The sequence below is a fragment of the Caretta caretta genome, chromosome 4, assembly GCF_965140235.1.
Source record: "Caretta caretta isolate rCarCar2 chromosome 4, rCarCar1.hap1, whole genome shotgun sequence".
Lineage (NCBI taxonomy): Eukaryota > Metazoa > Chordata > Testudines > Cheloniidae > Caretta > Caretta caretta.
The window spans coordinates 110,011,730-110,031,751 of NC_134209.1; the positions used below are offsets into that span (position 1 = coordinate 110,011,730).

At 43.2% G+C, this 20,022-nt stretch overlaps 1 protein-coding gene across 4 annotated transcripts in view; it reads right to left on the bottom strand.

Moving 5' to 3' along the window:
- NWD2 (NACHT and WD repeat domain containing 2) overlaps positions 1-20,022 on the bottom strand; it is a 135,800-nt gene that overhangs the window by 56,762 nt on the left and 59,016 nt on the right. The window contains exon 3 of one of the 4 annotated variants that reach the window (XM_048848593.2): positions 3,885-4,001. The exons of 2 other annotated variants lie outside the window; for them this stretch is intronic. In XM_048848593.2, the coding sequence (XP_048704550.1) occupies positions 3,885-4,001 (117 nt within the window). Of the gene's footprint in view, positions 1-3,884; positions 4,002-20,022 lie in introns of those variants that run through there. One more of the 4 variants, XM_048848595.2, reaches the window with a different exon arrangement.

Sequence of the window (20,022 nt, forward strand, 5' to 3'; positions counted from 1 at the left end):
CCTGGGACCCCACCCCCTATGCAACCCCCCTGCTCCCCTGACTGCCCGTCCCCAGAATCTCCACCCCATCCAACCACTCCGTGTCCCCTGATGGGACCCCCTGCCCCTTATCCAACCCCTCCCCGCCCCGTTACCACGCCGCTCAGAGTGGCAGAAGCTCACAGCCACGCTGCCTGGCAGGAGCAGCGGGCCAGAGCGCCGGCAGCTCAGCGCACTGAGGCTGCGAGGGAGAGGGAACAGCAGGGGACGGGACGGGGGTAGCCTCCCCGGTCGGGACCTCAGGGGCTGGGCAGGACGGTCCCGTGGGCCATAGTTTGCCCGCCTCTGGGATAGGGGGAGACCTTGTGGCATGCACGGGCCAAGTTCCTCCCCCCGCCACATTTCAGTACCTTCTGTCCCCCTCGCAGGTTGTGTGGCTGCGAGTGAAAGGATTCAGATGAGTGAGCTGAATCTAAGGGGTAAGCTGAGGAGAGTCTACCCTGAGTTATGGGCTATACAGTAGGAGCCTTGTAACCCTGCACTGGAACCACTTAAAATGCCTCGTATGCAAGAGTCTGGTTGACAGGACAGGTAGCGCCCCTCCTTTGGTTAAGTTTAACAAAGTTGCAGCCTGACACTTAAAATCTGTCCTTGTGTCTGTCCTCGTCCGCTGACATGTCCTGAACACTGCTCTGATACAGCTGAAGACATGGCTTATTAACTGTAGAAGTTGGATATGCTGGCTGCTGCAACTGATATTATTGTTCTCTCATTACACTGACAACAAACTCACATGCCCTTTACGGATGACCTGCTTAAGATTTCTTTTTATGGGGTCTGTGACACTTAATGTGTCTTTTTATTGCAAAATGAAGGGCTGGAAGGTGTTTTCCAAAGAAACAATTTTTTTAATTTAACTTTACTTTGAAATAGGTGGAATATCATGAGTAGAGGGATTACTCGGTGTCTCAGGTGTTGACTGGGTGTTTTCTCATTCCCTAACCAAAGAACAGGGTGCAGAATCCTTAATAAAGACTATGTTCCCAGGTGTTTATTATTCACTGAAGTTAGATAGGTGTTAACAAAAAATAACAAAACAAAGAAACCCCAACAAATAACAGTCTGACTAAAAATTCCTTCCAGGCAGTATACATCTCCAGTAAAATAGTCTTGCTCACCTTACTCACAAAGAATCCCAGCCCATACATACTCCACACATGAACAATACAAATCCACTTGCCTCCCAAATTGCTTCATGCATCTTGTTTCAGATATCAATGCTGACTTATGATGCTTTAGTCTAAATTGCTCAAATACTGATTTCTGGCTCTGCCATTGTATATCCAACCTCATTAATTATCTTAATCTACCCAGAAAGCGTTAAAAGGAACACCTTATTTAAAAAGTTGGCAGAAGAATGATAAATTTTTGTCCAGAATCAATACGTAAGATTAAAACAGTTTATATGCCACACACTGATGTGCCAAAAATATTTTTCCGTATTTTTTACCTATGTGCTCATTAAAGCAAGGCACACATTTTTCTAAGGGAAAGAGAAGTAAAACTTTACACTTACAAGTCTATTCTGCACCATGTAACGAATATAACACCACTGCCAGCAACATTTAGTGCATATGCTTCCCTGAAAAGAGAGGATTCCTATTTTGCAGAATTTAACTGATGCAGTCCACTCCCAGTGTCTTTCAGTTACTGAGCTCAAATTAACATTTGACTTGGCGCCATAAATTCAGAATTGAAGATATTGTGATGGGCAAACATCGTACCTATCTCTAACAAGGGGAACAAAGATGACCCTGGAGAATTATAGACAAGGCAGCCTAACTTTAATACCTGGAAAAATACTTGAACAAATTATTAAACAATAAATTTGTAACTACCTAGAGGATAATAGGATTATAACGAATAGCCATCATGGATTAGTCAAGAACAAATCATGCCAAACCAACCCAATTTCCTTCTTTTGACAGTGTTACTGGCCTGGTGGATGTGCGTGAAGCAGCAGACGTGATATATCTTGATTTTAGTAAGGCTTTAAAAACAGTTCCACATAACAGTTTCATAAGCAAACTAGGGAAATGTCATCTAGATTAAACTACTATAAAATGGGTGCACAATTGGCTGAAAGACCGTACTCAAAGAGCAGTTATCAATGGTTCACTGTCAAACTTGAAGGGCGTATCTGCTGAGGTCAGTCCTGAGTCTGGTACTAGTCAATATTTTTGTTAACGACTTAGATAATGCTGTGGAGAGTATGCTTATAAAATTTGCAGATGACACCAGGCTGGGCAGGTTGCAAGCACTTTGGAGGACAGGATTAGAATTCAAAATGACCTTGACAAATTAGAGAACTCATCTGAAATTAATACAAGATTAAATTCAGTAATGCCAGGTACAAAGTATTACACTTAGGAAGGAAAAAAAAATCAAATGCACAACTACAAAATGGGAAATAACTGGATAGAAAGTAGTGCTGCTGAAAAGGATCTGCAGGTTATAGTGAATCACAATTTGAATATGAGTCAAGAGTGTGATGTAGTTGTGAAAAAGGCTAATATCATTTTGGGGTGTATTAATAGGAATATCATACATAAGACACAGGAGGTAATTGCCCTGCTGTACTCAGTACTGGTGAGGCCTCCTCAGCTGGAGTACTGTGTTCAATTCTGGGCACCACACTTTAGAAAAGATGTGGATATATTGAGAGAGTCCAGAGGAGAGCAATATAAAAAGATAAAAGGTTTAGAAAACCTGACCTAATAGGAAAGGTTAAAATAAATTTGGCATGTTTAGTTTTGAGAAAAGAAGATACCTTGATAGTCTTTAAATATATTAAGGGCTGTTATAAAGAAGACAGTGATTCTCCATGTCCACTGAAAGTAGGGCAACAAGTAATGGGCTTAAAAGATTTAGGTTAGATATTAGGAAAAACTTTCTAACCATAAGTTCTGGAATAGGCTTCCAAGGGAGGTTGTGGAATTCTCATCATTGGAGATTTTTAAGTACAGGTTAGACAAACACTTGTCAGGGATGGTGTAAGTGCAGGGGGCTGGACTTGATGATTCTCAAAGTCCCTTCCAGCCCTACATTTCTATGATTCTATGGCAGGAGATCTTTTCTTGAGCTTGAGGTAAGATACAAGCTACAACCTTAACAAATACCTACTCCTATTATACAGGAGTATGTACACCACTTTTACAAAAGTTGATGGGAGGGCTAGTGAGGATGAACACAGGAATTATCATTTTTTGCCAGGTGTCTACAATGTTATTGAACCTTAAAGTACCTTCTAAAAGCAACCTGTCCTGGCAGCAGTAAACAATCGGTGTTTTGCATGCGTGTGTGTGTCTGAGAGAGAAAGATGTAGCCACAGCCTTCCCAGGCTGTCACTGGCCATTTCCCATTTTGATGTTCCGATCGAAATAGCATCCTATGATTTCCTGGGCCTGCCAGGCACACCAGCAGAGAATGGATCGAAGAAGATAACCTCTGTCTGCTGCTGTTCTTTTATAGGCAAGCCCTTGTTGGCCTGCTAATACCAGAACTTGGGAGAAGTACTGGGAGTTAATACCCTAACCAAGGAGTGCTGCCATTGGCCAGCAGTCACAATGCCCTCCATGTGGGGGCACCAAACCACCCAAAATGGGCTGGTTGTGAAGGGCCAGACCTCCTTTACTGATGTCAAATATCCATTGTCAATTTACAGCACTGTCTGGGAAATCTCAGGTCTGATATTTCAAATGCACAGTAAGAAGTATACAAGAAATATTTCAGAAGTAAAAGAGAAAACACATTTGTCTAGGAAAAAACCTTTAACTGCACTACAGATGCTAGGATAGCTATCAATGTATTTTTGTTTTAATGTAAAGCATTATTTGTATACCCACAACAAAACATGGACCTGCAGAAGTTTTCAAGCAATCTTCTAACAGCTTCATACGAGTCTTCTGGAGCTCAGGACTGTCCCACTCTTCTGTTTCTACTCCCCAGTATAAGTCTATGACCTGGAAATCAATGTATAACACACTGTTAGTTTTATCCATTACTTTAAGCTTCTCCTACATAACAAGATGAACAAGATCTCAATTAAGAGATTTGTTTTTTTATCTTTAAAGAGTTAATGTGGGCCAGGGGGTAGAGCAGTGGACAGAACTGGGTGCTATTCCCAGTCCTGACATGGACCTGCTCTGTGATGTAAGCAAGTCAACTTATCTCTCTGTTTCCCTTCTGTCTTCTCTATTTAGACTGTAAACTCTTTGGGGAAGGGACTGCCTCTTACTATATGTTTGTACAGCACCTAGCACATTGGTACCCTGATCTCAGATGGCGATTCTAGTTGCTATTGTAATGCAAATAATAAATGAATAATAATAATTATAAGACTCTCTGGGCAAAATCCTGGCCCCTATGAAGTCAGAGTCTTGCCATTAACTTAAACACAGCTCAGATTTCACCCAATGACTTTTTGACCCACCAGAGATCAAACTATCCTGTGTTAAAATGAACAAAAAAGACAGGACTGGATTAGATATTGTAATATCACTCTTCCTTTGTTCCTTAATGTTTTGTTGCTCTGGAAGCAAAAAATGCATGAATTTATAATAGCAGATGGCTTGCTGTTATGACTTTCATCTGTTGCTATAGATTCAGTTTTATAATGCTAATAAGATGCAAGCAAATGCCTGGAAGAAGCTGGTTGAGGTTGCTACATTTATTTAAGGAGATTTAGTGATGAAGCGTGGTTTCACTACATATTTTAACTAACGGATAGAAGTTTTGTTATTACAGGACCTTAATTTAAAGGAACAGAGTCCTTTATCTGTCCAAAGGTCTCAGGTTTTTTAAAAAATAAACTGCGATTTGCTTATTTATGCTACTATCAGCTTTCAATACAACCATGTGATACTATTATAAAGAAGTCATTACTGCACAATTTAAAAAAATTAATTAATTTACATATTTATTTGTATTATAATAGCACCTAGAGGCCTCAGTCAAGATGGAATCATATTGTGCTTGATCCAGTTTGAACACAGTAGTAAGAGAGAGTCCCTGCACTGAAGACCTTACCATCTAAAAATGTATATGGTTGATGGATTAGTCAAGTTAACCCTCTTGGAAACAGGCAAATCTTCTTAGGAAGGTTCTGGTAACAATGGCTGATGGGTTATAAGACCCAATCCTGCAAACAGTTATGCACATGCTTTACTGCCATGAGTACTCATCATAGTAAAGTTAAGCACATGTGTAACTGTTTGCTGGATTGGGGCCTCAGGCACTACACGCTGGAGGTAAGTGACCACATGTGGTGAAACAGCCTAACGCGTGAAGTGCATTATAAAGTGGAATAAAAGAGCATAATGTTAGAAAGAATAATTTTATACATTTATACTTTACATAAACTCTGTCCCAAACACCGGTCTGAGCAAGAAACTTCTTTGCAGCTCTTGCCATCTCAGCTTTCCTGCATCTCTCTGCTTCATTGATCTTTTTCTCTTTACAAGTGAAAATATTTCTTTTCTCCCTATTTCTTTCTCTTTCCCATTATTTATCTCTGTGGATTTATTATGGAACTCTGTGTTGTTTTCATCAGATGCCTGAATATTAGAATTGCATAAGACATAAATTAACTAATTCAGTCATTCTCAGCTCCAAAGATACCGTATTTGAATTTGCAGCTGGATGAACTCAAGATGTCACTCAAGAATTTTTCTCAGGCATCAAAGGAAATTTTTACTCTAACTGACCAGTCAGAAGTCAGAGAACTTGAGCTAGGACAGAAGAGAGAACAGTGTGTCAAGGGCTAACTTTCCAGCATGCTGTGTGCCTTTCCTCTATGTGTTATGAAAGGTGAGAAGGTATCTTTCTCATAACAAAATCTCCCAGCAAAATTTCAGTAGGATAGAGAAAAACCTAGTATCTTATGTTTAAATTATTTTATTGTTATTGTCTTCTTACTTTATGAATCAAACAAACTTTGTGCCTTGAATGCATGATAAATGCATTCTGATTTATTAAAATGTGATTATCGCCAGAAATGGGACTAAGTAAAAATGTCAGCTTTCTCAAAAGGCTTCTCCTTGGGTGTTTTCTAAGTCATAACTTCTTTCTTTACTGACAAAAAAGAAAGACGACTGACCAGGAATTCTATATTTTCACAGTTTTTTTCTTGTGGGGTGAATACCTGGTGCCACTGACTTTCTGTTCTTTTCAGGTTCTTATTCTATGCTCATCACTGTAGTATTTGAGCACCTTCCATTAATGCACTGAGCAATGGGACTAACGTCTGTCACATTTGTTCTCTCATCCTCTCCCCAGGTGAAAAAGTGTGTGTAGTAGGCAGTGTTTTGTTTTGTAGTGTGTGTGTTATTGTTCACAGTGTTGTTGTAGCCATGTTGGTCTCAGAACTAGATGGCATCATGGAACAGGCTACCAAAATACCCTGAGAGAATCTGCTTCAATATGGAAAAAAAATCTGATCCAATTGCACATATCTAGTTGTCACCTAACACCCCACACTGGAACCCATACAGGGTATCATTAAACAATTATAATCAATATTTGATGGGGACCACATCCTGAAAGAAATCTTTCCCAACCCTGCCCCCCTTCTGCCTTCAAACAACCGCCAACCTTGCCAAGCTCATCATCAGAAGCAAGCTCCCCACAGGCCAGGACACACCAACTCAAAGCAGCACAGACTCTGCCGTAACAACTGATGCAAAACTTACGCCCCTGAACACAGTTATCACAGCACGTGACGTCCCTCATCCAATGCACTAAATGCCCCAACAACAACTGTGTGGGTGAAATGAGACAATCACTAGGCTCTTGAATGAACACACGCAAGAAAGTGATAAAAGACAAAAACACCACATCCCCAGTGGGTGAACCCTTCTCAAAGTGATCACTCTATATCTGACCTCTCAGTCCTCATCCTCAAAGGAAACCTGCGTAACATCTTCAAAAGACGAGCCTGGGAGCTTAAATTCATAACTTTGTTAGATACTAATAATCATGGACTTAATAAAGCCAGTGGATTTATAGCTTATTACAACAATCTGTAACCCACTAACTCCCCCTGCCCCCACTTCTTTGTTCTAGGACTCCAGAGATGTTAACTGGGCACTTCACCTTGAAAGGTTTCTTAGTATGTGTTAACTTCTTATGCTAAACAATCTGTTCCACCTTGTTTTTAGCTGTGACACTCTGTGGGCAAGTCTACCCTTAAAACACTGCGTGGGTGTAGTTGCACCGATGCAGCTGCGCCACTGAAGTGCTTTCATGAAGATGCTCCAAGCCAATGGGAGAGTGCTCTCCTGTCAGTGTAGTTAATCCACCTCCCTGAGAGGTGGCAGCTAGGATGGCAGGAGAAGCTCTCCTGCTGACATAACACTGTGTACACGGGGGGGTAGGTAGGTATGTCACTCAAGGGTGTGAAAAATCCACACCTGAGTGATGTTGTTATACCGATAGAGGTCTGTAGTTTAGACCAGACCTGAGTACCTTTTCCAGATCTGAAGAAGAGCTCTGTGTAAGCTTGAAAGCTTGTCTCTTTCACCCACAGAAGTTGGTCCAATAAAATATATTATATACTCACACGTTATATGTTTATGTTAGAAAAGGCAAGGTCAAAGAAACGCACCTTGCACTTACACCAGAAGGGGCTGAGGTTTGTGATGGTTTTTAGCTGCTGGGGAGCTTATTCCACAGTCTTGGGCTGGCCCCTGAGTAAGTTCTGTCTCCTGCATAGATGAGCTTTCTTTTTATTGTAGCTTCAGGTACTTTCTCAAAAGCAGGGTTCATTGGGATGCTGGAAATGAATGCTTGGAGCAATGGTTGTAAAAGGGTAGTTGGGGCCCACTTCCCTCAGTCCCTTGCAAGAAAACCTCAGCGCCCGATGATGGTAAAATGCTGAAGGCATGAATGGGGGTGGAGCATGTATTAATGCAGAGGCAGCACTGTAAAAGAACTACAGTGACTGGTGAATAATCTTTCCTTTCTGCTCAAAAGTGAAGTTTAGAATCTCCCGCTACTAACACGTGGGAAATACATTATTACTGTTGTGCTAGACAAGAGGATGTTGTTGGAGCATGTTTTTAGGCAATCACATTATCTTGCTGAAACTGGTGGATGCACTAGCCACCTTTCATTCATGCTAAATGAAGGAGCAACTAAATCCCCATTGGTTCAGGGACAGCTGAAACAATAGACACCATTGCTGAAGGCACAGACCAGCATGGGAAGGGCTGAACAAGAACTAACTCAGGGAAAATAAGAAGGGTTTCTCTGGGACTGATTGAAAATGCAGAGGCTGAAGAATTGATTGGTGGAGGTGTGTGTCTCTCTTGGTCGGAAGCAGAAAGCAGCCAGAGAAGCAGATGATAGCATAGCCTAGAGAGTGAACAGAAACAGAACTCCTTGAGACACAGGACTGACGGGAAAGTGAGCACAGATTTCTGAACAAAGAAATTGCTTCCTGCTTCTGTGTTCAGGGGAAAAGACTTTGTATATAGTCTTTGTAAATAAGGATTTTTTTACATCGAAGGATTTACAGGATTGCATCAAATTTACAATTTACAGGATTTACAATTTACAGAATTGCATCGAAGAACTAACTGACTATCATCAATTTTTCCTACTAATGGCAACATTATTAAATCGTAGAATCGTAAGAGACCTTGAGAGGTCATCTAGTCCAGTCCCCTGCACTCATGGCAGGACTAAGTATTCTCTAGACCATTCCTGACGGGTGTTTTTCTAACCTGCTCTTAAAAATCTCAGTGATGGAGATTCCACAATCTCTCTAGGCAATTTATTGCAACACAAATGATGAATCTTTCTCAGCTACAGTTCACTTAGCACTAGTAAACATGCTTTGGCAAGCAAATCTTAGAGACATAGGTGCTGACTCCATGGGTGCTTCAGGGCTGGAGCACCCACGGAAAAAAAATTAGTGGGTGCTTAGCACCCACTGGCAGCCAAGTTCCCTCCCTCTTCCCAGCACCTCCCACTCGCTGGTGGCCCTGCTGATCAACTCCTCCCCTCCCTCCCAGTGCCTCCTGCATGCTCTGGAACAGCTGTGCTATGGCATCAGGTGGCGCTGGGAGGGAGGGGGAGGAGCAGGGATGGGACATGCTTGGTGGAAAGAGGTGGGGCAGGGGAGGGAAGAAGCAGGGCGGGGGGAGGGGCCTTGAGGGAAGGTGTGGGCGGAGCAAGGGAGGGAAAAGGCAGGGCAGGGGTGGGGGCTTGGAGGAAGGGGTGGAGTGGGGGCAGGCCTGGGAGTGGAGAGAGGGTTGAGAGGAAGTTGGCGCCTATGCTTAGGGGTATCCAAAACCGATAAAGAGACACAGAAAATAAATAATTCTAGGATAAATTCCTACGTTTTATTGCTCATAAGCATGCTTCCATCCCAATTTTGCCTGAGCTCTCCTGTATCCTACATAACAATGGACCAAATTTTCAATAGTGGTTTGTAATTTTGTGCCTAGTAACTGCATATCCAAACAGGTGTGCTTGCACAACTTTGTGTGCACAAAAATAAGAGGCACTTTTGAAAATTTGGCTGTAATGCAGGGGTAGGCAAACTACGGCCTGTGGGCTGGATACGGCCCATTAGGGCCTTGGATCCAGCCCGCGGGATTGCCAGCCCTGTGGCGCTGCGGGCCCTGCGCCACTCCCAGAAGCAGCCAGCACCATGTCCCTGCAGTCCCTTTGGTGAGGGGGCGGGCAGAGGGCTCCGTGCGCTGCCCTTCCCTGCAGGCAGCACCCCCCCCAGCTGCCACTGGATGGGAACGGGGAACCCCGGCCAATGGGAGTTTTGGGGGAGGTACCCACAGGTGAGGACAGCACGCGGAGCCCTCTGCCCTCACTTCCCCCAGGGGCCGCAGGGATGTGGTGCCGGCAGCTTCCGGGAGCGGCGCGGGGCCAGGGCAGGCAGCCTGCCCTGGCCCCGGTGCATGCCGCTGCCACCCTGGAGCTGCTTCATGTAAGTGGCGCCGGGCTGGAGCCTGCACCCCAAAACCCTCCCGCACCCCACTCCCTGTCCTGAGTCCCCTGCCCCGAGCCTCCTCCCTGCACCCCTGCCCTGATCCCCCCTCGCACTCCACACCACCTCCTGAATCCCAACCCCCCCGAACCCCCTCGTACATCCCACACCCCTCCTCTGACCTAACCCCTCACCCTGAGCCCCTTCCTGCACACTGCACCCCAACCTCCTACCCCAGCCCTACATTCATGGCCCTGCATGCAATTTCCCCACCCAGATGTGGCCCTCGGGCCAAAAAGTTTGCCTACCCCTGCTGTAATGTCTCAAAAAATATCTTTCAGGACTGGCATTACACCATCATGACCTAATCTTGCATCATGACCTCACAGCATTGTGTTACAACATGATGACTCTGCATCTTGATGTCATGATGTTGCATTGCAATGTGGTGATTCAGTGTCAGGCTATCAAAAATCAACTGTCACAATGGAATGACATGAGAAGTTTGCCCTGCCCAGCGAGCTGATATAGGTGTCAAACCTATATGTGCATGAAGGATACTGAGAATTTAGAAAGAAGGGGTATATGGGATACAATGGAACAAGAAGATGCTTGTGAATGATGTCAAAATGTATTTATTACTTATAATTGGAGACACTGCTCACCAAATGTCCACCCTAATAAAATATTACTCAGTGTTATTGCCTAGGTGGGTTGCCAACCTGACGCTCTGTGTAAGTGCTGACTGCCCAACCTAGACTGACTTTGGGGCTAGTCAACTTGCACATCTGATTTCTTTCTTTCTTTCTTTCTTTTTTAAGTTTTTCCTCATGAGTCAGTGTTTTCTGTTTGCTTTCTTCAGCTTCTGTCATAACAACTCCTATCATCTTTATAGGTCATTCTTTTTTTCTTACTAATTGAAAGAAGTTAGCATTTTATTTTGCATATCTTTCTGTAGGGTGCATTATCCTGTTGAACCCTTTAAGCAGAAAACACTGTAAATTGTTAACAATATATGTGAACTTTTTTGCGTGAAGCTGGCTGCCTTCATTTGCTTATGCACACTGGATTTTCTTTCTTCCTGTGACGGGGCAAGGCCAGATGGCTATAGAAAAGTAGTGAGAGATAGATATATTAGCTCCAGGCTAAACAAATCCCTGGTACCAGGATAAGTGAAATGGCAGCTGCTCCAGGTCAATTAAGACACCTGGAGCCAATTAAGAACTTTCCAGAAGGCAGGGAGAAGGCTAGGTTGATTGGGACACCTGAAGCCAATCAGGGGCTGGCTGAAACTAGTTAAAAGCCTCCCAGTTAGTCAGGTGCGGGTGCATGTCGGGAGCTGTGGGAGGAAGTTGCGCTGTTGGAGAGGCTGAGTAGTACACACCATATCAGGGACAAGGAAGGAGGCCCTGAGGTAAGGGTGAAGTGGAGCTTGAGGAAGTGAGGGCTGCTGTGGGGGAAGTAGCCCAGGGAATTGTACATGTTATGTTTCTAAAAGGTCAGCTACCATAGCTGATACTATTAGGGTCCCTGGGCTGGAGTCCGGAGTAGAGGGTGGGCCCGGGCTCCCCCCCCCCAACCTTTACCCCCTGATTAATCACTGCGACTGGGAGACAACAGAGACTGTGCAAGGAAGGATAACTTCTCCTCACCTCCCTCGCTGGCTTATGATGAAAATGGCTCAGTAGACTGTGACCCTTGTCTCTAGAGAGAGAAGGGTTATGTGGAGGGTCACAGTGAGCCTCCGAGGCTAGCGAAATCCACCAGGAAATGCAGGACCCACGGAGGCAAGGACAGAGCTTTGTCACATTCCATTTATCATATATCTTCACCTCCCCCACTATACACCACAAGATGCCCCCACTTAACAGTTGCTAATTATCCTGAGAAAATGTTTCCATTACGAACTAGTTTCTCAGTTTAAAAGAAACCTAGAGAAACAGATATATGTCAAGCTGTTTAAAGATTCAAAATATGTGTTCTGGAGGTATCCTTTCTAGCGTACTTTTTATCTCTATTTTAACAACAGTCCAAATCAAAATACATAATTTTTCAGAAACATTTTCGTGATTCAAAGGAAAACAAATAGGGTTGTTAGTTCAATCCTTGAGAGGGCCATTTAGGGATCTGGTGCAAAAATTGGGGATTGATCCTGCTTTGAGCAGGGGGTTGGACTAGATGACCTCCTGAGGTCCCTTCCAACCATGATATTCTATGATTCTATGAAATGGAACAAATAGAGTACCCTAAACCAATTCAGAGATGGAATTAATGTATTAGTCACATTTCCCCACATATGGTAATTGTGTTCCACAGGAGTGGTCAACACAGGAAGCCTGACAGATCTAAGGTTTTGCAACAATTGAGACCCTGTTATTGGTGGAGCTGGATGACTCAGAGAAAACCGGACCACTGAATATATTAGAAAGAATTTAAGTTAGGTCACAGTTTATCAAGTAGATGATGACTTGAGGATACTCTACAGCAGGGGTCTCAAAGTCACGGCCCGCAAACCTCCCCGGTGTGGCCCGCGGGGCTGTAGCAGTTTTGGGGCCAGGTCTCTCCCTTGGCCCCACCTGTCGCCCCTGGGCACTCCCCTCCCCCGGGTGATTTAAAATGGCCCGGGGCCCCAACAGTGCAGTGGAGCTGAGTGGTGTTTGCTTGCTCGCTCCACGTGTCTGCCGGCCCCTCCCTACGGCCGCCGAGTGGGGCTTTGCCTCCGCACGCTGCCACACTCCGAGTGCCCCTGTGACAAATGGGAAGCTGTGGGGGGTGGTGCCTGGCGGCAGCAGCGCACCAAAGCCCCCAGGCCCTCCCCACCTTGGAGCCCCAGGTAAGTGCGGCACCCCCTTCCGCCCTCCCAGAGCCTGCACCCCCTCCCACCCCCAAAATCCCTCCCAGAGCCCGCACGCATACCCCCTCCCATCCCCAAACTCCCTCTCAGAGTCTGCACCCCCTCCCCACACACCCCAGCCCCCAAACTCCCTCCCAGAGCCTGCACCCCAGACCTCCTTCCCCACCCAAACTCCCTCCCAGAGCCTTAGGCAAGTGTGGGGCAGCATTTTGGGGGAGCGGAGTTTTGGGGGGCGGATTCTAGGTGGCATAAGTGACATTATTGACCCGCTGGGAGGATTTGAGGACTGTCATTGCCCCGAAAGTAAATTGAGTTTGAGACCCTTGCTCTGAAGTATGTGGCTTTCATGGTAGCCAGATACTGATCAGAGCTTATAAGTAGAGGACCACATATAAAGAATAAAAAGTAAAGTACTCCCCTTTCATCCACCCAAATACTGTATCTATTACAGGAAGAAGCTATGTCCCTTCTTGTATGTTTGAAAAGTGCCTAGCACTTCATGGGCATCACTGCAAACTAATAATTAATAATAATGATTGTGTGTATTAAAAGATAATGCTTCCCATAATAACCATAAAATAGTGGGAGGTCGGACTGCCAAGAAAAAGATATTTTTATGAGAGAAAAATCTATCTCAGAGCTGCTGCAGAATGCTCTCTCACTTCCCCTTTGTAATTTTTATATAACCTTTCCCACTTGAGCCAAAAAAATCTGCTAAAATCATTTGTATACTAATGTCAAAACTAGGGCTGTCGAGTAATTGCATTTAACTCACATGATTAATTTTAAAAAATGAATCACGATTGATCGCAATTTTAATTGCACTGTTAAACAGTAGAATACCAATTGAAATTTATTAAATATTTTGGATGTTTTTCTACATTTTCATATATATTGTATTGGGTTGTAACTGAAATCAAAGTGTATATTATTTTTATTACAAATATTTGCACTGTAAAAATGATAAAAGAAATAGTATTTTTCAGTTCACCTCATAAAAGTACTGTGGTGCAATCTCGGTCTTGAAATTGCAATTTACAAATGTAAATTTTTTTGTTACATAACTGCACTCAAAAACAAAACAATATAAAACTTCAGAGCCTACAAGTTCACTCAGTCCTACTTCTTGTTCAGCTAATTGCTCAGACAAACAAGTTTGTTTACATTTGCAGGAGATAATGCTGCCCGCTTCTTGTTTACAATGTCACCAGAAAGTGAGAACAGGCATTTGCAGGGCACTTTTGAAGCTGGCATTGCAAAAGTTATTTATGTGCCAGTTATGCTAAACATTCGTATGTCCCTTCATGCTTCGGCCACCATTCCAGAGGACATGATTCCAGGCTGATGACACTCGTTAAAAAAAATAATGCGTTAATTAAATTTGTGACTGAACTCTTTGGGGCAGAATTGTACGTCCCCTGCTCTGTTTTACCCACATTCTGCCATATATTTCATGTTTAGCAGTCTCGGATGATGTTCATTTTAAGAACATTTTCACTGTAGATTTGACAAAATGCAAAGAAGGTACCAATGTGAGATTTCTAAAGATAGCTACAGCACTCGACCCAAGGTTTAAGAATCTGAAGTGCCTTCCAAACTGAGAAGGACGAGGTGTGGAGCATGCTTTCAGAAGTCTTAAAAGAGCAACACTCCAATGCAGAATCTACAGAACCCAAACTACCAAAAAAGAAAATCAAACTTCTGCTGGTGGCATCTGACTCAGATAATGAAAATGAACATGTGTTGGTCTGCACTGCTTTGGATTGTTATCAAACAGAACCTGTCATCAGCATGGATGCATATCCCCTGGTATGGTGGTTAAAGTATAAAGGGACATATGAATCTTTAGCGCATCTGGCACGTAAAAAATGTTGCAATTCCAGCTACAGTAGTGCCATAAGAATGCCTGTTTTCACTTTCAGGTGACATTGTAAACAAGAAGCGGGCAGCATGATCTCCTGCAAATGTAAACAAACTTGTTTGTCTGAGCAATTGGCTGAACAAGTAGGACTGAGTGGCTTGTAGGCTCTAAAGTTTTACATTTTATTTTTGAATGCAGTTATTTTTTATACATAATTCTACATTTGTAAGTTCAACTTTCATAATAAAGAGATTGTATTACATTATTTGTATTAGGTGAACTGAAAAATACGATTTCTTTTGTTTTTTACAGTGTAAATACTTGTAATCAAAAATAAATGTAAAGTGAGCACTATACACTTGATAATCTGTGTTGTAATTGAAAGCAGTATATTTGAAAATGTAGAAAACAAACATATTTAAATAAATGGTATTTGATTGTTGTTGCACAGTGCAATTAATTGCGCAATTAATATTTTTAATTGCTTGACAGCTCTAGTCAAAACTAGATTTGACTAGTCACTGCCTTTTATGGATCCGCAATTGTTTCAGGACATGTATGTAAAATAGTTAACGTCTGCCTCTGCACTTGTGGGGCTTCCCATTACACCTTCACCTACATGAAGAATTTCCTGATGTTTTGAGGCCTATGTCACTCTGTCTTCAGATAATAGTTGAATCTATTTAATAAAATAGTTTTATTTTTGTGAATACCTACAAGGGAAACCTTCCTCAGTTAAGATATTCATATATTATCATCAAAGCAGGAATTGAGGTCTTTCTCGATTTTTATACTACAGCCCATCTCAGAATGTGTTTTCTTTCTGATTATGGATTAAATGCATGCTGTTATGCCTAAAGGAGACATCACACTGTTTCTTTCTTTCCTTTCTTTGAGATGTCTCCTCAGAGATGACTGAAGAATAAGGAAAATAAAGGAACTGGATAAATAAAATATATCAGATTTTTCCATGAATAGTACAGGAGAATAAGAGAAACTGGTTTTATTATTTTATACTCCCCTTTGCATTCTCCCCCTGCAGCATTGCTATAGAGACTGTCCAAACAGCTGATCAGTTGGCATCCTCACATCAAGATTTTTCATAAACACAATCTAAAATCACATTGGATGCTATTTCTACTGCCATACAGGGTGTCAAACTCCATTTTGATTCGAGGGGATCTAAGATTGAGTCTCTTAATTCAAATAATATTGATTTTCATAAGAAAAAGCCCCAACAACAATCAGAACCTGCTGATGAATGTATATCAAGAGTGATGCAGGACTTTAGATGCAGAATGATAGCTTAAAGACATTAACTGTTATCACTAAAGATAATGCTTCTTTATTTCATAATGTTGAGTTATGGGGAAGCAATGTAAAGGCATGTAATAGTGTGTTGGGAGGAATGCCTGAAGATTTGGCATTAGATTTTTCTGATAAATTACATTTTTACAGTTTTGTATAGTGAATTTATTCCTCCTCTCTGAGAGCCTAACCCAAAGCCCAGTGAAGTCAATGGGACTCTTTTTTTTTTTTTAAAAGCAATACAAGTTTATTCAAGAACATCTTAGGTATTTACATGGCCCCCATTACTGATGTATCTGAGTACCTCATAGATCTGTATTTATCCTTCCCCATGAGATAGGAAAGTACTATCCCCCCCCATTTTACAGATGTTGAACAGGAGCAGCTTGAACCCATGACTCCCAAGTCACCGGCTAGTGTCATAAGCACTGCATCATCTTTCCACTAATACCACAAGACAGGGAGCGGAGGCACAGTAGACTGGCTCATGAGAACACAGTACTGCTCTTGCAAGTGAGAGGCGAACAAGGAAGGATGGGGCTTTCAAAGGAACCTGTGGAAGTTAGGTACTCAACTCCTACTGAATTTCATCTGGAATTGAGCACCAGTTCCTCAAAGATCCATTGAATATCCCAGCCAAAACTTTGGAAGTTTATGTGAAATGAAAACAGCTGAGGTGCTGGAGGGCAAACAAACAATCCCAAGACACAGGTTCAGCATGGCACTCTAGGAACTAGGTTCACCTCGCCCATCGCCACCAAAAGAAGCTGCCTATTTAAGTCCTTGTATATGACCCTTGGCAATTTACTTATGTTTATTTCAACCTTAATAGATGGAGAAGAAGATGTAAAGGTGGACAGCTTTAGAAGACACTATCCAAGGATGTATTCTGCACCAATTTATGCAGGGTAATGGGATTTCTACTTCTGTCCTCTCACCCCTTGACAAAATTAGCTCTTGTTTTCTGCCATCCTTACCTGTTTCTTGTAGGAGATGGAGAAACATTTCATTTTCAAATTGTTACCAGACAGAGCTAAAAATTAACTTGACAAGAGCAACTTGTTAAAGGTGATTGGCTCCCATTGATTTCACAGGGACTTTTCTCTCATGCTTAAAGTCAAGTATGTGTTTAACTGGATCTAGGGCTGCACACTCAGCATCTTGCAAGATCCAAGACCAAAGTCAACAGGAAAGGAAATTTCTTCATTGCTTCTGGAAATACAAGTCTGGGACTTTATCAAACCATTCAACTGGCTACATCAAAGAGTGAAGAGACACTATTTAAATCCTGATTGGCACTCAGGCTTGCACTTGCTCTGTTCCTGTTCCTCCTCCAAGTTGTAAGTAGAAATAGGGCTAACCTACTCTCACAGTATGCCAACATTTTTATGGCTGACTTAGAACAACGCTTCCACAGCTCTCATCCCCTAATGCCCCTACTCTACTTGTGCTACATTGATGACATCTTCATCATCTGGACCCATGGAAAAGAAGCCCTGGAGGAATTCCACCATGATTTCAACAATTTCCATCCCACCATCAACCTCAGCCTGGATCAATCCACACAAGAGATCCACTTCCTGAGCACTACGGTGCTAATAAGCGATGGTCACATAAACACCACCCTATGCCAGAAACCAACTGACCGCTATACTTACCTACATGCCTCCAGTTTTCATCCAGACCACATCACATGATCCATTGTCTACAGCCCCAAGCTCTAAGATACAAACGCATTTGCATCAATTCCTCAGACAGAGACAAACCCTACAGGATCTCTATCAAGCGTTCTTAAAACTACAATACCCACCTGTTGAAGTGAAGAAACAAATTGACAGAGCCAGAAGAGTACCCAGAAGTCACCTACTACAGGACAGGCCCAACAAGGAAAGTAACTGAACACCACTAGCCGTCACCTTCAGCCCCCAACTAAAACCTCTCCAGCGCATCATAAAGGATCTAAAACCTATCCTGAAGGATGAGCCCTCACTCTCAAAGACCTTGGGAGACAGGGCAATCCTCGCTTACAGACAGCCACCCAACCTGAGGCAAATACTCACCAGCAACCACACACCACACAACAAAAACACTAACCCAGGAACCTATCCTTGCAACAAATCTTAAACTGGTTAAAGAAAACTTAGTTTGATAGCATTCTGTCTGGTAAGAAATCACTTATCAATAGTTGTGGTTGTGAAATCCTCATTTCTTTTTTTTTTTTTATCTTTATGGTCCCCACTTCCCTATTGTTTGTATGATTTCTGTCCGGTTCTTTGACTTTATGTCTGTTTCATAATTAATTTTGCTAGGTGTAAATTAATTAAGGTGGTGGGGTATGACTGGTTAGAGAATTTTGTTACAATATGTTAGGATTGGTTAAGGTATAGCTAAGCAGGACTCAAGTTTCACTATATAAACTGGGGTCCAAAAGGAAGTTCACAGGCCCAAGAACAGAGCTGCCAGACCTCAACACTTTGCCAATGACACTATGCAGAAACTGGAGCCCCCCAGGTGGACCTGATCCTGACTGGCCAGCAGGGAAAAGTTCATCTGTCTTATTCGGAGTGGTGTGCATTGTACAGTAACTCCTCGCTTAATGTTGTAGTTATGTTCCTGAAAAATGCGACTTTAAGCAAAATTGTGTTGAGCGAATCCAATTTCCCCATAAGAATTAATGTAAATGGGGGGGTTAGGTTCCAGGGAAATTTTTTTCACCAGACAAAAAAGACATATATATATACATACATACACACACACACACACACACAGACAGTATAAGTTTTAAACAAACAATTTAATATTGGTACACAGTGATGATGATTGCGAAGCTTGGTTGAGGTGGTGAAGTCAGAGTGTGGGATATTTCCCAGGGGATGCCTTACTGCTAAATGATGAACTAGCAACTGGCTGAGCCCTCAAGGGTTAACTCATTGTTGTTAATGTAGCCTCACACTCTACAAGGCAGCACAAATGGAGGGAGGGGAGACACCATGGCAGACAGAGATACACACCCTATGAGAGAGAGATGCGCATTGCTCCTTTAAGTACGCTGACCCCACTCTAAGTACACTGCCTTTTTAAGTTAATCAGCAAGCTGAGATGGCAGCTGCTGCCAGGAAGCTCCCTCTGTCCTGAGCCCTGTCGTGTGTCCCCCCTGCTCTATGGAAGATGGGATAAGCAGGGTGCAGGAGCAGGGGGGACATTAGCCCCCTTCTTCCCCACACACCAAGCAGGAGGCTCCGTGGAGCAGCTCCAAGGCAGAGGGCAGGAGCAGCACATGGCAGTGGAGGGAGGGACAGCTGAACTGCTGGCAATTGATAGCCTGCTGGGTGGCTGCTGCACAGGGAACTTAGGGGAGCGGGGAGCTGATAGGGGGGCTGCCGGTCCACCCTGGTTCCAAGCCCCCACCAGCTAGCTCCAATGGGCAGCTCTTCCTGCAAGCAGTGGAAAAAGCAGGTGGCTGCCAAACAACATTATAAGGGAGCATTGCACAACTTTAAACAAGCATGTTCCCTAATTGATCAGCAATGTAACAATGAAACAATGTTAACTGGGATGATTTTAAGTGAGGAGTTACTGTATGTGTACTGTGTGCATTCTGTTTTGGTGATTGTTAATAAATAGAGGTTAAGTAGGATATTACTGGGTAAGGCTCTTTCACTGGTAAAAGACCCCGTAAACCCACAAAAGATTAAGCCCGGAGGGAATGGGTGTTTGCCCGGAGACCAGAAGGAATGGGTGTTTGCCTGGAGTCCACAGAGAGGTAAAGTTAGAGTGCCTAAATTAAGAGGATTATGCCTGAACCCTAGGAACAGCATAAGGGTGGGTGCCCTAAAATGTAAGGTTACACCTGAGCCCAATGAATGGGGTAAAGGTGGGTGCCTAAATTAAGAGGGTTACGCCTTGAGCCCTAGGAACTAGATAGAGGTGGAAGCCCTAGGGCATGGCTACACTGGAAACTTCGAAGTGCTGTCGCGGGAGCAACACTTTGAAGTGCGAGTGTGGTTGCATGCG